Here is a 17,650-nt window from a genome sequence, read left to right on the forward strand (position 1 = left end):
ACGCAAGCGGCCCAAGACCCAGACCCGGACCCGGGCAGATAAGCCACGATACGAACAAGGTCTAGAAACAAGCGACCTCAGAGAGGGAGAGGCAGAGAGAGAGAGAGAGAAAGAGAGAGAAAAGCCGAGGCGTCGAAACGAAACGGTGCCCACCTTGCCTGCCATGTACCGTGCTCCATGCCTGCCTTACTTTACTTACTTTAAAGCTGGACGTGATCTCTGGTTGCGGGAGTTGCCAAAATATTGGAACCCCCCCCAAAAGTGAACATGGACCACTCCTGGGCCAGCCATGCCTCGCACCTCCATCGGAAAACCTCCAGAACCAAGAACCTTGTCCAGCTGCAATTGTGCTTTTCTCTCCTTCTTTGGCGGATTCAGATAGAGCCCCTGATCTGCGGGTAGCCTAGCTGGGAAAGATGGGATGGAAACATTGTGCTGCATGCTCAATTGCTGACAGAGCGCCGATTAAGCAGCCCCACGTCCTGTTTTGTTTCGTCTTGTTCCTCGTCTGGGGTTGAGCGCAAGGCGGGCTTCGACCAAACGAGTTCGCAATTCGTGTGTCTGTGTCTGCAATGACGGTCGAATGCATCACTGCATGACGTCCGGCCATCGACGCGATCTACTTTACTTGCGAGGCCTATGAGGTAAGCGCGAGTCTCAGGCTGAAACCCGGCCGCCGTATAGGACGCGCATGTCACTACCGTACCTCACTAATAAACCAACACAGCCAGCAAGCCGCCTTTCCGCGCATCGTGTTTCCAACTAGGATTGGCCCGGCCTGTGTCGCAAAGGTCCCCAGAACCCGTGAACCCTTGAGCCCGTGAGCCTGCCAGTGCCGTCTGCCAGTGCCGTCTGCCAGTGCCGTCTGCCGTACTGTACCTATACCTATACTGCGTGCGACGGCGACGACAACAACAACAGGGAGACTCTTTCTTCGAATAGATTGGAGGGAGGGGATTCCCGCGTCATGCACGCTCATTACTAAGTCATCTTCCCCTCACCCCCCTCCCGAGGCTATCAGCAACAAACGTATCTCGATGTGTATTCGGCCACAGGCTGCGACGGATCCTTTAAATTGCACTGGACCGCCTCGGTAGGTTGCAATTGTGGAAAGCAAGCCCGACACCGCTTCCCACGATCCATCATACATACTTACTTCCTTACTTATTACTACTCTCTTCCCAAGCAAGGTACATGCGCTGCAACTGCTGAAAGAAAGAGGAGAGAAAGAGAGAAAAAGGGCTCCTCGCTATATGTAGGTGGCACGTCCCTAACGTAATTTGTTCGCTTCCTTGTCCCTGTCGCCGCCCCCCATCGTGCCCCCTGCCCGTCCGTTCTCAAACCAAACAAACTCCACCCGCCCTCTCCTGCATCCCTGCTCGACCGGGGGATTGCATCGTGGCATCGATCCTCAGCTCATCTCGCCAACGCATGCCAAGCCTGTCTCTTTGACCGCGGGCTGTCTGGGCCAGAGGGGCTAATTGTTTGCGCAGCACCATCGCAGCATCGCAGCGCCCGTGGGCAACAAGGCACGATTATTACTATAGCCCTTCCAACCAGAATGGCCCCGTCTGCCAGCACCACGGCCAATGTCCCGGCCCCGGGCGTGCCGTACTTCACCCCGAAGCAGGATCCACCCGTCGGCACCGCCCTCCATCCGGAAACTGCCCCGACCCTGTTCCAGCCGCTGACGATGCGGCACATGACGCTGCAGAACCGCTTCGTCGTCTCGCCCATGTGCCAGTACAGCGCCGAGGACGGCCACCACACTGACTGGCACTTCGCCCACCTGTCCCAGTTCGTCCTGCGCGGCAACGCCCTGACCATCGTCGAGGCCACCGCCGTCACCGCCAACGGCCGCATCACGCCCCAGGACTCGGGCCTCTGGAAGGACAGCCAGATCGAGCCCCTGAGGCGTACCGTCACCTTTGCCCACAGCCAGGGCCAGAAGATCGGCATCCAGCTCGCCCACGCGGGCCGCAAGGCCAGCACCGTCGCCCCCTGGGTCGCCACCCACACCGGCACCGCCAGCGCCATCGCGCCCGCCGAGGAAGGGGGTTGGCCCGACAACGTCTGGGCGCCATCGGCCATCCCCTTCTCCGAGACCTTCCCCCACCCCAAGGAGATGACGCGGGATGACATCAAAGAGCTCGTCCAGGCCTTCCGGGATGCAGCCGCCCGTGCCGTCCAGGCGGGCTTCGACATGATCGAGATTCACGGGGCCCACGGGTACCTGCTTACCTCCTTCCTGTCGCCCCTCAGCAACCGGCGGACCGACGAGTACGGCGGCAGCTTCGAGAACCGCACGCGCCTGCTGTTCGACGTCATCCAGGCCGTGCGCGATGTGATCCCCTCGGGCATGCCACTGTGGCTGCGCATCTCCTCGACCGAGTGGATGGAGTGGGCCGGCGAGCCCAGCTGGTGCGTCCAGGACAGCCTCCGGTTGGCCAAGATGCTCCCCCAGGCCGGCGTCGACCTTTTGGACGTGAGCTCGGGCGGCAACAACTCGCAGCAGAAGATCCAGATTTCGACGTACTACCAGGTCGACATCGCGGGCCAGGTCCGGGAGGAGGTGCAGAAGGCGGGCCTCAAGCTGCTCATCGGCGCCGTCGGGTTCATCACCAGCGCCGAGATGGCGAGGTCGATTGTGCAGGAGAAGCCGGCGGACAACGGGGACAAGCCGCCCGAGTGCGGCGCCATCGAGGTGGAGCAGGAGGCCGGGCTGAAGACGCAGGCCGACGTGGTGCTGATGGCGCGACAGCTTCTTCGGGAGCCCGAGTTCCCCCTCAAGTGTGCTTTCGAACTCGGTGTTGAGGTCAAGTGGCCCAATCAATATGCCCGCTCCAACTGGAGGGCGCACCGTCACTAGTTGTAGGCTCGATGGCAGAAGGGCATGAGATGCGGACTGGCATACAGGATTTATGAGACATGATAATACTACAGAATGATCCATTCGCCTCACGTTGCTTCATCTCATAAATACTATAAAGAACTACCATAAAAGCCCGGTATAACAGCATAGTCGATCAGAATGAGACTGATGATGTGTTCTCTATAGGTGTGTGTATCGCATTTGATGCCTCCCACCACGTCGGCGCCCTCGTACTACTTTCTCTTGGGCGGATATTTCTTGCTGCCAACCTCGACCCTGGGCTCACAGGTGCACCACTCGTCTTCTTTGATGTTGTCCATGACGCTTGGGATGTGGCTGCCACAACCATACCAGGTCGTCTTATCTACAAGTTTTGTGCTGTTTAGCCAAATGTCCCATCAGACGGGTGCACCACCAAAGTACCTCTCACTCGAGCCATGCAAAGTGGGGGAGCGAGAGGGGGTAGGGGACATGGAACATACTGCAGCTGCCGCACGTAGCTTTCATACACATTTTTGCGGTGTGGTGTTGGTGGTGGTGAGAGAGAGAGGGAGGGAGACAGGAAGAGAGAGAGAGAGAGAGAGAGAGAGAGAGAGAGAGAGAGAGAGAGAGAGAGAGAGAGAGAGAGAGAGAGAGAATTGTTGTGAGGGTATTGGTCAAATCAGAAGAGATGAAGCCTTCGGTTCTTGGATTGGTGAGATAATGTGCTTAATGTACTAAATGTACTTGCAAGTGGACGTTTATAGGTCCCCGGTTTGGACGCCGTCCACCACCTAAAATACAGCACGGCCTGCACGTGCTGTGTGCCGTACGATTCTGCGAACTGCTGCGAGCAAGATGATCGGCGAACTACTTTTCCGATGCTGCTTACCCCGTTCTCCGAAGTCGCCGGCTACGTGTAGTCTTATCGGTTCAGAGGCGTTGATTGGTGTCTCGATACCCACACCGGACTGTTCCCACATACCAAGTAAATCTACATCATCACAATTGCATGCCCATCTATCCACGGACAACATCATTGTAATACTAATATGAGTATATGTAATAGATCGAAATCATACAAATAAAAACTCACAGGAAAACTTGGTCAATAGACAAAGGAAGCGAGGACAGAAACAAGTACATGCAAGTGGACCAACCCTTGCTTCATCCACCGACACGATATACATATATTTATACATATTGTTCGGTGTACCGCTCGCCATAGTGTCCCTACAACACAACTACATATGTACATGTAGACACCCCATAAACTAGGCACATCTCATTCGACGTGCATCTCACGTTCTTTCGGCCGCCCTGCTGGCCATTTCGCTCTCGACTACCGACCGGATGAGCTGGGTCGCAATCTCACCTCCGCTCTTGATGAACTCCGGCGATTGCTCGCAGGGGACGTGGAGAAATAGAACCTTGCGTGGCCGGTTCTGTTTCGTCAGATGCGCCATGCTGGAGTAGTAGATAAAGTCGCACAGGTACCGTCCCGGGTCCTCGGATATCCTCAGGGCCAGCCCTTTCTGCAAGCAATTCAGGAAGCAAATCAGTTACCCACATCTCCCCAAAGACTAGAGGGAAGGATGATGCCACCACCACCACCACCACCATGGTTCAAACCTACCGGACAGTGTTCCGCCCATCGCTTGTGAATGTCATTGACGTCCAGGTCGGACAGGAGCTCCTGCGGCAGGCCCTCCCAGATCCAGCCCTTGTCGCCGCCCGCCTCCCGGCGCCGCCTGTCGTCCTCGAGGAACTGGCCGTCGACGTCCTTGATCAGGTAGCCGTCGCGGTGGGCCCGCCGCTCGACCTGGTACGCGTGCTGGGGCCCGGCCATGCCGATGTGCAGCGCCGCGTCGATCGGGCAGTCCGGGTCGTCCCACAGGCTCGGCACGAGGCCCCGGACCACCTCGTAGTTGACACGGATCGGCGCCGGGCGCACCAGGATACGGACCCGCGGCGGCATGGTGGTGGTGCCAGACTTGTGCGCCGGGTCCTTTGCCCGGTCGACAGGGAGGTACTCGGGCAGTGACCGGGCGATCTCCCAGGACGGGTTGAGCGGATATTGGTCTTTGAACGGCTTGAAATGACACTTGAGATGAGCTGAGGTGTTCCTGGATACCATTGGTCCGAGTAAGAGCAAAACAGAAGGCGGGTTATTTTTTTTTTTTTTATATTCTTCTTTGAATTTGCCAGCAATCAAGGCTTCACAGGCAGGTAGGGTAAGAAGACAAGAGTGCACACGGCATGACATGACTTACGGCGAAGCCCGTTACCAAGATGGTGAACTCATCGTCTTTGGGGACGCCAACCGAGCCCATTTTTTTGCGTATGCAAGCTTTACCGGTGGGAAAGGCGGCGGGAGAAGGGGCAGGTGACCAGGGAGGAACAGTCAATCGTACTAAATCCGACCCTCGATCTGAAGCGATGGATCCGGCGTTATCTCCGAGCAGAGGGTTGAAGCATTTGGTTGTAATAGAGAAGAGGAAGGATAGGTAGGCACCAACCAGTAGGCTATGTACCTAGGTAGGCTTATACAGAGTGAACGAACATATGATGGGCAAAAGACGACGAGAGTTGCAAGGCGACTCCGCTCCTCCGCTCCTCCGCATAATGACGGACCGATCCCCCCCTCCCTTGGACCTGAAGGTTATGGTTTTGTTACGTTGGAGAAGGTACTCAAGTAGCCTGGACATTGACAAAGGGGAAAGCATCAATGGTTTTCATTTGTAACCTGTTGCTGTAGGTACATATACCTCCGGCTTCCTTCAGACTTTGCTTCATACTTGGGCAAGGTTGTCTCATCCGAGCCGTGGGCCTCGGGTCTTTTTGGTGGGTTATTTGTTTGGTCGTGTTGGTTTTGGAGCAGGTCGGCGCAGGTTGGCGCAGGTTTGGGGTCACGGTCACCTCTACATACAATACTTACGTACTGTAGGTGCATCCATCCATCCCACTTGGCCCATTGACGTATCACCGGCCGTCCGGCTATATGTACGCTGCAATGCATGCATGCCATGCTGCAATCAATAATGGGGATTGGCCGTTTTCATTTAGTAAACCGACGAAACACGTCCATCTCATTGGCCAATTCTCGACGAGGCGCGCAATTCGGCCGTATCGATGGTCGAGCTCTACCTGCTCGATTCGTATGGTGATGCTGCTCCAAGTAAATCGCATGATGGTATCCTGTCTGATCTGAACTCCAAGCTCAAATGCAGGTCGATACCAAAACGGTGGTATCCTGGGCCATCGTCTCCCTATGTTACATTAACCGCCAAGCTGTGCAATAGACAGCACATGTGGCACACTTTAGTAATTAGGCCCTCTCATTCCTCGGCCTCCTCCGCATGCTTCTCCATGATGGTCAGGTTCCCCGTGTTATCCCAGGCGACTCTGCCCTCGTTGACCGCAGACCGCAGCTGTTCCGACAGCACCTCTTTGTCGCCCGTGGCCGGCTCCCACGCCCAGCCCTCCAGCATCCACATCCACCGCAGATACGCCCGCAGCTCCTTGTCTTGCGGCAGGACACGCATCCACTCGGGCTGGAACTCTCCCTCGCGGCCCTTGCCCTTCCAGTCTTGCGCGCGCCCGAGCAGGACATCGCGGCAGAAGATGCGCCAGCTGTCGATCGCATAGGCGCCCTGCGTCATGTGCCCGATCTCCCACGCCGACGTACGCGAGTCGTCGTGCTCCTCGGGGAAACCTCCTCCCCGGCCCGGATCTCGCTTCCGTCGCCCGCCCGAGGGTAGTTCTTGACGCCGTAGCGGACACCCTTGGCCGGTCCCTTCTCGAGCCATATGCGGGCAAACTTCTGGATCTGCGCCGTGCGGACCACGGAGAGTCCAAGATGCTTAATCATGGCAGATATCTCGCTTGCCCGCGCCTCGGCAAGAGCTCCCGGACTGGGAAACTTGTCCATCAGCCTGCGGAACACGGGGATCGCCGCCTTGCCAGACGTTTTGACCAGGAAGGTGACGGCGACGAGCAAGCGGAAGGGGTCTCCGGCAAGCTCTTCTTGCACAAGGCCGAATCGCGGCGCCGATAGTGTCGGAAACGGCAACGCCGAGACCGTTCCCTTCGGGGGACCGGGACTCTTGGCCTTCGTGGGACTGATGGCTTTAGGGATAGGTTCAAAGAACTTGGAAGAGTTTGTCCGCTTGGGTGTACCAGTGGACGACCGAAGTACACGTCGTGCTGGCTCCTCGACATCCGAAGGTCGTCTGCGCCCGGCCAATGTAGGTTGTAAAGACGCGGACTCTGTACTCTCGCCACCGTTTGCCACGGCTTCGACCCCGTCGTAACTTCCTGCGAGTGGTGATTGACTGTCCACTGCAGCATCGAATTCCCTGCTCTGTATCTCGTAGTCGCTCATGGGCTCATCGCGAATTGCATCGGGCTGGTCCGCTAAACCGTCATGATCCTCCACTGTCGGGTTTGCAGAATGGGTTTGGCCGTAGTCCTCGTTCTGGGCATCATCTCCTTCATCTTGGGCGTCGCCCTCGTGTTTATCATTCCTGTTGCCGAGATACCAACTTGCGGCGTCTTGTAGGACTGTAGCATTGTCCTGAACTGCACATGAGGCATCATCTGGCTCGAGCTGCTCAGCAAAAGCAGGCCCTCTAGCCTGCCTTCTCTCTTGCTTACGAGCTCTCTTGCCGATCTTCTTAGCAACGCTCTCGGGGATCTCGTGTTCGGCAAAGTACGGAGAGTCCTGGCCTCGCTTCCGCTTGCTGTTCCTGCTGTCGCTGGGGACTGTGAACGTCTTGTGTTGTATCGGCTGGGAATCTGCTTGACCGAGCGAGACGGTGTCCCGGGAGGGATTCCCAAGAAGCCTTGCAACATACGTGAGGATGTCTTGGCCGTCGGGACTTTTTGGGTCTGCATCTTTTCTGAGCAGCGAGCTTGCACAGGCCAGCAGCATGTCCAGCTCCTCGGCCCCGCGTAACACACTCAAGCCTCGGAATTCAGCGAGCCCGTCGAGGTCCATTTGGCCATGCACAACAGCCAGGCCAAATGCCTCTCTCTCCACCTCATTTTTGGTGTTCCACCCGAACATGAAGTCATCCGCAAGCTGGCTGTCTGGATCCCTGGCAACTTCTGACGAGTCCGTTTGCTGCTGCCGATCCACAGCATTAGCAACCTGCACCTGTTGTTTGCTGGTGTTCTCGGCCTCCAACCGTTGCCTCTTCGATTTTCGCCGGCGGGATCCCATCGCTCCGTGAATGCGATGTGAAGCGCTTGATAGCCAACGCGCGTTGTCGATGATGTCTGTTCGTGTTGTGATGGAGGGACGATCAGGCGGCCTGTTTTTGTTGATGCCAAACTAGTGGGGGTGGTTCAGTCTGGATTCGAAGTCTACCAACCAGAATATCACTGATCTGGACGTAATCAAGTGTTCAGTCAGATTCTAGGACTCACAAAGACGGCACACAATCGATCTAGCTAACAATCGCCTGAGAGCGTGAACTTGGCTATTTGTACCATCAATTGAGATGGTGGCATTTCGCCGTCACTGTTAGTCTGGAGGTGCATCATTTGTCGTGAGAGAAAGAAAAGTCGAGAAAAGCAACACGTCCTCCTAATTATTCTCACTGGGTGCGAGGGGAACAGGGCCTCTCAATGAGCGAGGTTCGCACATGATTACAAATAGCCCCAAGACGTTAAGGTTACTCATTTTTGTGCTTGTAGTCTCTAAAGTTTTAAATGCGTATGTAAAACCTGCTATTGGATGCATCTTGCAAACGCAAACCACTCCTACCCAGATGGACGGGTACGTAATGCAAGTATGTATATTTATATAGGTATCGCCAGAGAAACCGTTTACTCTGCCGTCAGATGTAGCCCATGGCCCTCTGCTCAGCTCTCCCACTGCAGAGTGAATCCGGGAAGGGGAAAGCAGCAGCTTCCAAGCAAGCCAGCAAGCAACGAGACGTCTTCAAATCAGAAATGAGGAACTTGATTTACACTCTAATATCACCAGTCTTTGGAGCCCCAACAACGCTGTTTTGCAACCTCGATTCTCTTCCCGAGACAAAAACAAAGGAGCTACGGAGGAGCGTACTATTACATACAACAGGTTTTAGGCTTCTAGGGGCGGGTGGTCTTGCTGGCCTTGGGGGGATCGTACACCGTCTTCCTTGACTTGATCGGCGCCCACTTGTATCGCTTGACCCAGATGCTGAGAGCAGTCAAGACTGCAGTGACGGCCAAAACCTTCATACCCATCTTCTTGCGGTCGTCCATCTCGGGCTCGGCAGCCCAGTTCAGGAACTCGGTAACGTCCTTGGCCATCTGCGAGGTCGAAGCCGGGGTTTCGTCCTCGTACTCGACCAGACCGTCGTACAGAACACGAGCCATGGCAATACCAGTTCCGGGGAAGTAGGGATTGAAGTTCAGACCGGCCTGGACCTGGGCACCAGCCGGGGGCTCCTCAGGGTAGCCAGTCAACAAGCTGAAGATGTAGTTGCAGCCACCGTGTCGGCCCTTGACGATCAAGCTCAGATCCGGGGGCAGAGCACCATTGTTGGCAGCTCGGGCAGCCTCGTCGTTCTTGTAAGGGGCAGGGATGTAATCCGAAAGCTTTCCAGGTCGCTTCTCAATCTCACCCTCATCGTTGGGCTCAGTGTCGTACTCGTTCTGCTCGGCCAGCTCCTTGGCCTCATCGACAGTCAAGACGGTACCGACGAGTGATCGGTAGGGGACACGGCTGAGGGAGTGGCAGGCGGCGCAGACTTCCTGGTAGACTTGGAAACCACGGCGGAGGCTGTGATAAGGCGTTAGTGGAGACCGGCAAAGAATAGCGGGTTGATTGGAACTCTTACGCTTGGTGGTCAAAGGTCTTGAACCATTGCTCGTGAACCCAGGGGTACGATGTGGGATGCAGACTGTACAGAGATGTGTTAGCAAATGCCATCCAACCAATTGGCGTGATTTAACTCGAGGACGCCGCTGGCACCGCACCGAGTTGACTCGGCTTGGTTCATCGACTTGCGTTTATCGACGGCACATACCCTTCCTCGGCAGGGGTCATTGCCTGAGCAGTAGGTCCGTAGAGATGGTAGTACCAAGCAACGGATCCAATGGCAACCGCAGTCGAGGCGGCGGCGGCCATGTTCAACCGCGCAGGGGACTCGGCACCGGAGCTTGACGTCGAGGCATTTCGCTAGAACGATATATAGTCAGCTACGACCACTTCCAATTGAAACTATCTCCAGATGGCCATCGAGGGTGGTAAGAGAGCCATGGGAGCCACCATTGAGGCCGGGACGGGCCCAAGGGAAGTGATGGAGCTGAATTGGGATCCGAATTGGTCGTACCTTAGCGAAGCTGGTCGCGCCATTTCTGGCGGAGTTGAGAATGCGCGTCGAGCGCAGGCAGGATCTTGCCAACATGGTGGGCGAGCTGCTCTTCAGGCGGATGAAGGGCGGCAAGCTGGTTGACAATGTCAATGGGTCGTCAGACTCGTTGTCTGGAGGGTCGGGATATTTCGTCGTTTAGGGTGGTGAGAGAATTTGGAAAGCTCGAGAGAAGAAGCCGAACAGCAATCAGGAAAGCCTGCTTTCTGATTCGCCAGTGCACCAAAGTAAAAGCGGGCCACACGCACTGCGCCTGATCCGAGCGCTCACGTGATATTCCGATCCTCTGGGTTGGGGCCCGGTCAACCGAAAACCGGATAACTAATACGTGCCTAATCAAGTCCTTTTTATTGTCCAGCTACAGTTGAGGTGGGAAGCTACCATAGAGATGTCGCATCAGGCTACTTCAGGCTACTACATTTTGCGCCGAGCATTGGTCTTGTAAATGCGTCTAGGCAGGCTTCCGTGTTATTTTTTTCGTTTCTTTCTCGCATCAGAGTGGCCCTCGGGTATCTTTCCTGACGTGGATTGACGCGCACGCCAGGCAGGCAGCTATAGCATCATGCTACGGGTGTATCGAAGTATAAAAGGGCGACATCCGGCTGAGAGTTGGCGAAAATATATACTCGCGGTGGTTAGTACACTTCGATGTTATGTCATGGAAGCCCAAGTTTGAAATCCTCTTGACTCAGCCCTCACGAGTCGTCATTTCAGTAACCACGATCATCAGCCATTGATGATATATGAAAACCTCTACCTCAAGCCAAGACGAATAGCATGCTGGGAGGATTTGGAAGAAAACCCGCTGGCATGCTTCGCCCTTCCAGTGCGTTTGTTGGGACGAAACCCTGCCTCTTCCAGTTCGGGTTGGCAGAATACGTTATCAAAGTACATGCGCGTCGTGTGCGAGGAACAGTCGGTATGGTATCTTGCGAGAAGGCCATTAGACGAGAAGCAAGCTGGCGTAAGGTGAGAATCAAATATTGAATCAGGGCCTAGTGACCTCTCCGGTTCTGGATGCCTGTGAGTTCGCATCTTGTTTAGGTGTAGCTGAAAACGAATGAGTGCAGATGTTGATCTGTCAACCGGTCATCAAATTGAAGACCAACAACTAAATAACCACCACTCGGAGTCAATTTTCGGGCCCAACTTTTCTCTCTCTCGAAGAGGAGCTTAGTTTAGAGCATATCATAGACACTGCGTGACGTGGCATGGCCGAATGTGACATACTATACGGGGTGAGCCTCCTGCTGAGCGGACCCGGGCCCGACCTCCATGTCTGGGGGGACAGCCAGGGTTTCCAGGGGCAACTTCAACCGTGCAAAGTACATTAATTTGTTTCCATAAAGATAAATGCCATATGTGTTAATTCGGTTATTTTCACTGCTCTTTCTCTTTTTCTCAGGTTTACCTACGTTCCAAGCATTTTTGAGTGTAATTTTTCTACAGAGACTTCACGTAGATTATTGGCCATTCGAGCTTGAGATCTTTCTTCTCTCCTTAACGGCATTGGCAAGATTCTCGAGCACCGACTCGGTTTCTTGCCAGCCAATGCAAGCGTCCGTGATACTGATTCCATGCTTCAAACCTTGGGGCCCCTCCTCTGGTACCTTCTGGCTGCCTGGTTGGGAAACGTCCGTCAGCATGGATAGTTAGCTGGAAACGGGACAGGAAAACTCACCTTCGTTAATGTTGCTTTCAATCATGACGCCCATGATGGCGGTCTCTCCCTTCGAGATCTGTTCCGCCAGCTCCGCAGCTACCTTGGGCTGGTTCTTGTGGTTCTTCTGAGAATTGCCGTGGCTGCAGTCCACCATCAGTCTCTGGCGTGTACCAGATTTGGCCAAAGCTGCCTTGGCCTCTGCGATGCTCTTGGCATCGTAGTTGGTACCCTTGCTTCCACCGCGCAGGATGACGAAACAGTCATCATTGCCCACAGTACCAACAATGGCAACGACACCAGGCTTAGTGACGGACAAGAAGTGATGGGGATGCCTGACGGCACCAATGGCGTCAATGGCGACGCCCAGTGTACCGTCGGTACCGTTCTTGAAGCCCACTGGGAAGGACAAGCCGCTGGCTAATTCTCGGTGCAATTGGCTTTCGGTTGTCCGGGCACCAACGGCACCCGCCGCAAGACAGTCGGCCAAGAACTGAGGCGAGATGGTGTCGAGCATTTCGCTGGCGATCGGCATGCCCTTGTCAGTCAAGTCAACGAAGAGCTGTCGCGATATGCGCAGGCCCTTGTTCATCTTGAAGCTATTGTCGATATCCGGGTCATTGATCAAGCCCTTCCAGCCTACGGTGGTGCGAGGCTTCTCCAGGTAGGATCGCATGACAATCACCAACTCGTCCTTGTACTTCTCCTTCTCCTTCAGCAGCATATCGCAGTACTCGAGGGCGGCCTTCGGGTCGTGGATCGAGCAGGGTCCGATGATAACCAGCAGGCGCTGCTTCTCATCGGTGCCATTGACTACTGCGGCCACCTGTTCACGGCCCTCGAGCACTGTCTTCTTTCCGTTGGGCGTCTGGGGAATTTCATGTTGCAGCAGGTCTGGTGGCGTCAAGGGGTTATAGCCGCGAACTAGAATGGAGAGAGAGAGAGAGAGAGAGAGTCAATTAAAGTCGCAGAGCAATTGTCCATGCGGTCTCTTACTTCGCCAATCCTCACTGTCGGCCTTGTTGCCCACATTCTTGTTCTCGATGAAGAAGCTCTACGAAGGTGAGTCAGTCAGAAGAGCCCGTTCGTGTAAGTGGCCGCAGTGATGTAATGGAGGGGCAACCTACCGACATGATGGGCTAGGATGGAGGGCTTGAAAAGGGCAATTGAAGGCCAGTTGTGGTGATTCCAAGCTTGAATCAGAGAAATAGAAGATCAATGCCAGAAATAAGGGGGAGAAGATGTCACAACTGCTTGACGGAGGTCTGACAGAAAAGAAAGACAGCACAAAAAAAAAAGTCAGGCGGCCGTTGGTTGAGCGCGGATCGGAGCTGTATCGCATGCAGCTCAAAGCTATGAATTGAAGTGACGGAACTAAAAGGCGGGGCAGATGGAAACAGCCACTCGCTATGCAGTCATTAATTATCGCCGCGAAATTTGTACTTGAATGTAGAGCACCATCCGATGACACCTCGTCCTGTATGGAGTGTGACGTTGGTACCCGATGCGACTTGATTCAATACCTACACGGGCATGTATTTATGGAAACATACCTCTGATGTATGCAGTCAGGTTCCTTGCGATACACAAGCACACTCTGCCTGTTTGTCAGGTCATACGAGCTCTAATGTACATGCACGCCGTATCCCGGAATGCGCCCTTCACACTTCAATGTTCGTGATGTGCTTGAGCAGAGAAAAACACCCTCTCTTTCTCTCTTCTCCACTCTCTCGGCATCCAGCCATCCATGGTAAGGTTGATAAAGAGTCACACCAACCTGGCCTGCCCTCTTATCAGTTACGCATAGTCATTACCTATTCTAATTCATCTTCCGTGTTTGTTTTTCCCACGTGCCTCATTTCTGTCGTTTCGACCCTCCTCTTGATACCAGGCTCTTAGGTAGTGTCGCTCTGCTCTTCCTGCCGCGCACGGCTTGCGGTCCGGCTTATTATCAGTGTTTGAGCACATGCATCTGCAAGCATTAGGTACTCGGAAAGTCCCTTACGTGATAATGCATCCAATCATCACATCCCTCGAGTCCACGCTGAGCAGGTGTTTCATTCGCCCTTTGTGCGGGCGCCTGCAGGATTCTTGACCGCTTCCTTCGGGAACCGTTCCACGCCATTAAGCTTGCCGTACAGCCACTTCAAAGCCATGGTGCTGCCGGACATCAAGAGGCACGAGAAGGTAAACAGCAACCCTCTTTGCCACAAGCTCAAGATGTCGAAGATGGGATACGGGTACCTGCTCGCGAGTATTAGTGCAATGGGTTCTCCAAAGGTTAACATATCGGCTCCTTACCAGCCATTCTGGGTGAAACAGTATTCCACCCAAAACCAATACGCAAAGCCCAATGTTGCGCTGAGAGTGACTGCGGAATAGGCGTTGACCGTCCATGGCGGGCTCAGTAGAAGAAGGTCCAGCGCGAGCATCAGGCCCGGCGCGGCATGGAAGCCGAAATCCGGAATGAAATCAAGCTGAAAGTCGGGAGGAAAGACGAGGGACTTGTCAATCGCGCAGAGCCCCCAGTACAAGACAGCAATGAGAATCTCCAGGGGCGCCGAGAAGACCGACAGCGCATTCTTGACAGCAAAGAGACTAGGCGACAGTGTGATGTCCGCCAATAGCCCGACCACGAAGGTGATTTGCGCCAGAGCCAGGCCTATGATGGTGAGGAATTGGTAGTGACCACCATAAGCGCTTGACATAGGCGTATCCCACTTGTTCAGGAAACGGAACGAGGCCGTGAACGAGGTGATGCCTGCAGCGTGCAAGAGCAGCGAGAACTGCCTCGAGGGGGCTTCCAGCCGCTGTAGCTGATGCCGGGCCATGGTGCCAGATCGTAATCCAGTGGAAGAGCGCGGGTATATATGGTTTTGTCTACACAAATGAAGTGATGGATAGGTACCTAGATTGCCAGGGAGGAAGGATTGTGTACGCTGCTCCGGAGGGTTGAGCGATTCTCAAAACGTGCCTGGTGAAATCAATCATGCGTGGACAGTATTGCTGCAGAATGATTGAGACGTCATTGGCGATATCAGATGGGTCCCTCGGGTTTTGCCAACATCCCGTGAACGCGTCCAGCAAGTCCCAAGAGCCTGGCAAGAGCTACCAACCTGCTACTACCGTACCTGGCCACCAACCTGGCAAGCCTGGCTGCGACCCTGCTTGAACGAGTACGAGCATTCATGTTGGCTGGCATAATCTGATCCTAGAAGTCCGGAAAGGGGCAGCCCGCCGGGACGGACCTGGATCCGGAGGCTGCCATTGCTTGTGGTGTAAATTCAATTGGCATCGTTTCTAGAACTCGACGAGCTTCGTGCAGGTGGCGACTGACACAGCCATACATCTAGGTTACATGGAGGTTAGGTGCATCTTTACACCATTCAGGTACCCGGCCGAGGGTGTAGGTTCGTTCCAGGCCCATCGGTGGTCGGCGTTTTCTGATTTGGTGGACACTGGACGGCCCCCCCGCGACAAGGAATAGGTATGCGACGCTAAGTAGGCGTTACCCAATTATTAAGGTAGCTTGAGCTTCAGTTAGGTATGTAGAGCTTCCTCCAAAAACATCCATCAACCATATCCTACTTTATCGATACGGCGCATCGTCGCGCAAACCCTTCTTTCAAAATCCAGGACGCTGCCCCCTTTCTCTCCTGTATGCTTTCGTACGAGAAAACAGTGTTTTCTAATTCACAATCAAACCGTTGCAATGGCGGAGGTCAGAGACGACGAGGACTCCAAGTCCAACAAGCGCAGCCACTCTGACTTTGCAGGTCAAGCCGCCGATGGTAAGTCGTATGCGTGCATACAGACCAGTCTAGCTTGAGTGTGCGCAGCAACAACTGATTGGTGACAGACAGCTCCTCGGACGATGACATGGGACCGCAGCTGCCTTCGGCCGCACCCAAGAAGAAGCGAAGAGTCCTACCCTACGAGAAACTGTACATATCTGCTCTGCCCAAGTCGAATCGATACTCCAAGTCGCTCATGCACAAGGAACACCTGTCTTTTGTGACCGTTACGCCCCTGACAGACTTCCTGATCACGAGCTCCGTCGATGGCGTTGTCAAATTCTGGAAGAAGGTGGTCGACGACATTGAGTTTGTCAAGGAGTTCAAGGCACACCAAGGCGAGATCAAGTCTGTTTCCGTTAGCCAAGATGGCCGAAGTTTTGCGACAACAGGGCAAGATAAGACGGTCAAGATTTTCGATGTCATAACATTTGACCTGCTGGCCATGTTAACCCTCGACTATGCTCCTCGCTGCATATGCTGGGTTCACAAGCGCGGGGCTTCCATCCCTCTGCTAGCGATAGCCGACGACACAGCGCCTCTGATCAACATTTACGACGGCCGGGGAGAGAACAAGACACCGATACACACGATCAAGGGTCTCCACCGGAGTGCCGTGACCATGATGGCTTTCAACGACGCATACGATTGCGTGATCTCCGCCGACGACAATGGGATGCTCGAGTATTGGAGCCCGAATTCGAATTACGAGAAGCCGGAGAATGTGTTCCAGTATAAAAGCTCAACCAACCTATTTGACTTCAAAAAGGCGAAATCCACCCCAACGTCTCTCACCATTTCACCAACGGGCCAGCAATTCGTCACATTCTCTATGCCTGACCGCAAGATCCGCATCTTCGAATTCGCGAGCGCGAAACTGTACCGGACATACGATGAGTCTATGCAAGTCATTGAGGAGATGCAACAAGCTGGGACCGCCACGCAGAAGCTCGACGATGTTGAATTCGGGAGGAGGCTCGCCGCCGAGCGAGAAATTGAATCGCCATCATTAAGGAACAAGGTGAATGTGGTATTTGATGAGTCCGGCCATTTCATCCTATACGGTTCGATCTTGGGTGTCAAGGTCATCAATACCTTCACAAACCAGGTTGTCAAAGTCTACGGAAAAGAAGAAAACGTGCGCCCGGTGAACTTGGCCATCTACCAGGGGCAGCCTCAAAAGAAGGGTGTCACGACAGTAGCGATGGCCGCATCCAACAATCCCCTTCTCCAAGAGTCGGAAACGCGTGACCCCATACTGGTCGCCACGGCGGTGGGCAAGGTTCGGTTTTATATGTTCACGAATCAGGAGGAAATCTCCAAATCGGCACGAGATGTCCAAAACGAGAAGCCGACGATGCTGGGTGCAAAGAAAGCGGCGCAGACGAAGCAGGCCGAAACGGGCACTGCAGCTATTTTGCATACGACGTATGGTGATATTCACATTCGGTTATTCCCCGACGCGGCACCCAAGGCTGTGGAGAACTTTGTTACGCATGCGAAGCGCGGGTACTACAACAACACCGTCTTTCACCGAGTGATACGCAAGTTCATGATCCAGGGCGGCGATCCGTTAGGGGATGGCACGGGAGGCGAGAGCATCTGGGGCAAAGAGTTCGAGGACGAGTTCAGCACGCTCAAGCACGACAAGCCCTATACAGTTAGCATGGCCAACGCGGGGCCCAACACCAACGGTAGTCAGTTCTTCATTACCACAGAAAAGACAGTAAGTAAATGGGGGGGATCGGCGGCCGTGTCAAACTACTCAGTCGCTAACTTTTAAACGTGCAGCCGTGGCTCGATAACAAGCACACCATCTTTGGTAGGGCGATTCAAGGACTGGATGTGGTTCACAAGATAGAAAACGTGCGGACGTACAAGGAGAAGCCTGAAGAGGACATCAAGATATTGAACATTGATATAGTATGAAATTCATGCGACGGCGGGGGGAGAGAGAGTAACGAGGGAGTAACGAGAG

General features: G+C 54.4%; 7 protein-coding genes across 7 annotated transcripts; 2 read left to right on the forward strand and 5 right to left on the reverse strand.

Moving 5' to 3' along the window:
- Positions 1-1,561: 1,561 nt before the first annotated feature.
- Positions 1,562-2,869, forward strand: PG986_007202 (NADH:flavin oxidoreductase/NADH oxidase; the record flags this gene model as incomplete). The annotated part of the gene is made up of 1 exon (XM_066843424.1): positions 1,562-2,869. The coding sequence occupies one exon, from the start codon at positions 1,562-1,564 to the stop codon at positions 2,867-2,869; it is 1,308 nt and encodes a 435-aa protein (XP_066699536.1).
- A 1,289-nt stretch (positions 2,870-4,158) lies between these two features.
- On the reverse strand, positions 4,159-5,184 carry PG986_007203 (uncharacterized protein; the record flags this gene model as incomplete). The annotated part of the gene is made up of 3 exons (XM_066843425.1): positions 4,159-4,386; positions 4,488-4,955; positions 5,125-5,184. Coding segments are annotated over 3 exons (756 nt in total), but the record flags the coding sequence as incomplete, so codon positions are not given.
- Positions 5,185-6,189: 1,005 nt separating this feature from the next.
- PG986_007204 (methyl-CpG-binding domain-containing protein 4) lies at positions 6,190-8,075 on the reverse strand (the record flags this gene model as incomplete). The annotated part of the gene is made up of 2 exons (XM_066843426.1): positions 6,190-6,504; positions 6,540-8,075. The coding sequence occupies 2 exons, from the start codon at positions 8,073-8,075 to the stop codon at positions 6,190-6,192; spliced, it is 1,851 nt and encodes a 616-aa protein (XP_066699538.1).
- Positions 8,076-8,950: 875 nt separating this feature from the next.
- Positions 8,951-10,254, reverse strand: PG986_007205 (cytochrome c1- heme protein precursor; the record flags this gene model as incomplete). Its single annotated transcript, XM_066843427.1, has 4 exons — positions 8,951-9,626; positions 9,685-9,747; positions 9,874-10,025; positions 10,180-10,254. The coding sequence occupies 4 exons, from the start codon at positions 10,252-10,254 to the stop codon at positions 8,951-8,953; spliced, it is 966 nt and encodes a 321-aa protein (XP_066699539.1).
- Positions 10,255-11,681: 1,427 nt separating this feature from the next.
- On the reverse strand, positions 11,682-13,011 carry PG986_007206 (phospho-2-dehydro-3-deoxyheptonate aldolase; the record flags this gene model as incomplete). Its single annotated transcript, XM_066843428.1, has 4 exons — positions 11,682-11,839; positions 11,900-12,802; positions 12,875-12,932; positions 13,006-13,011. The coding sequence occupies 4 exons, from the start codon at positions 13,009-13,011 to the stop codon at positions 11,682-11,684; spliced, it is 1,125 nt and encodes a 374-aa protein (XP_066699540.1).
- A 924-nt stretch (positions 13,012-13,935) lies between these two features.
- On the reverse strand, positions 13,936-14,709 carry PG986_007207 (Integral membrane protein; the record flags this gene model as incomplete). Its single annotated transcript, XM_066843429.1, has 2 exons — positions 13,936-14,122; positions 14,180-14,709. The coding sequence occupies 2 exons, from the start codon at positions 14,707-14,709 to the stop codon at positions 13,936-13,938; spliced, it is 717 nt and encodes a 238-aa protein (XP_066699541.1).
- Positions 14,710-15,590: 881 nt separating this feature from the next.
- Positions 15,591-17,601, forward strand: PG986_007208 (cyclophilin type peptidyl-prolyl cis-trans isomerase/CLD; the record flags this gene model as incomplete). Its single annotated transcript, XM_066843430.1, has 3 exons — positions 15,591-15,669; positions 15,738-17,398; positions 17,464-17,601. 3 exons carry the CDS (start codon positions 15,591-15,593, stop codon positions 17,599-17,601), a joined length of 1,878 nt encoding a protein of 625 aa, XP_066699542.1.
- Positions 17,602-17,650: the final 49 nt, after the last annotated feature.

This window comes from Apiospora aurea (assembly GCF_038362705.1).
Source record: "Apiospora aurea strain CBS 24483 chromosome Unknown utg000005l_segment0_segment0, whole genome shotgun sequence".
NCBI classification, from domain to species: domain Eukaryota; kingdom Fungi; phylum Ascomycota; class Sordariomycetes; order Amphisphaeriales; family Apiosporaceae; genus Apiospora; species Apiospora aurea.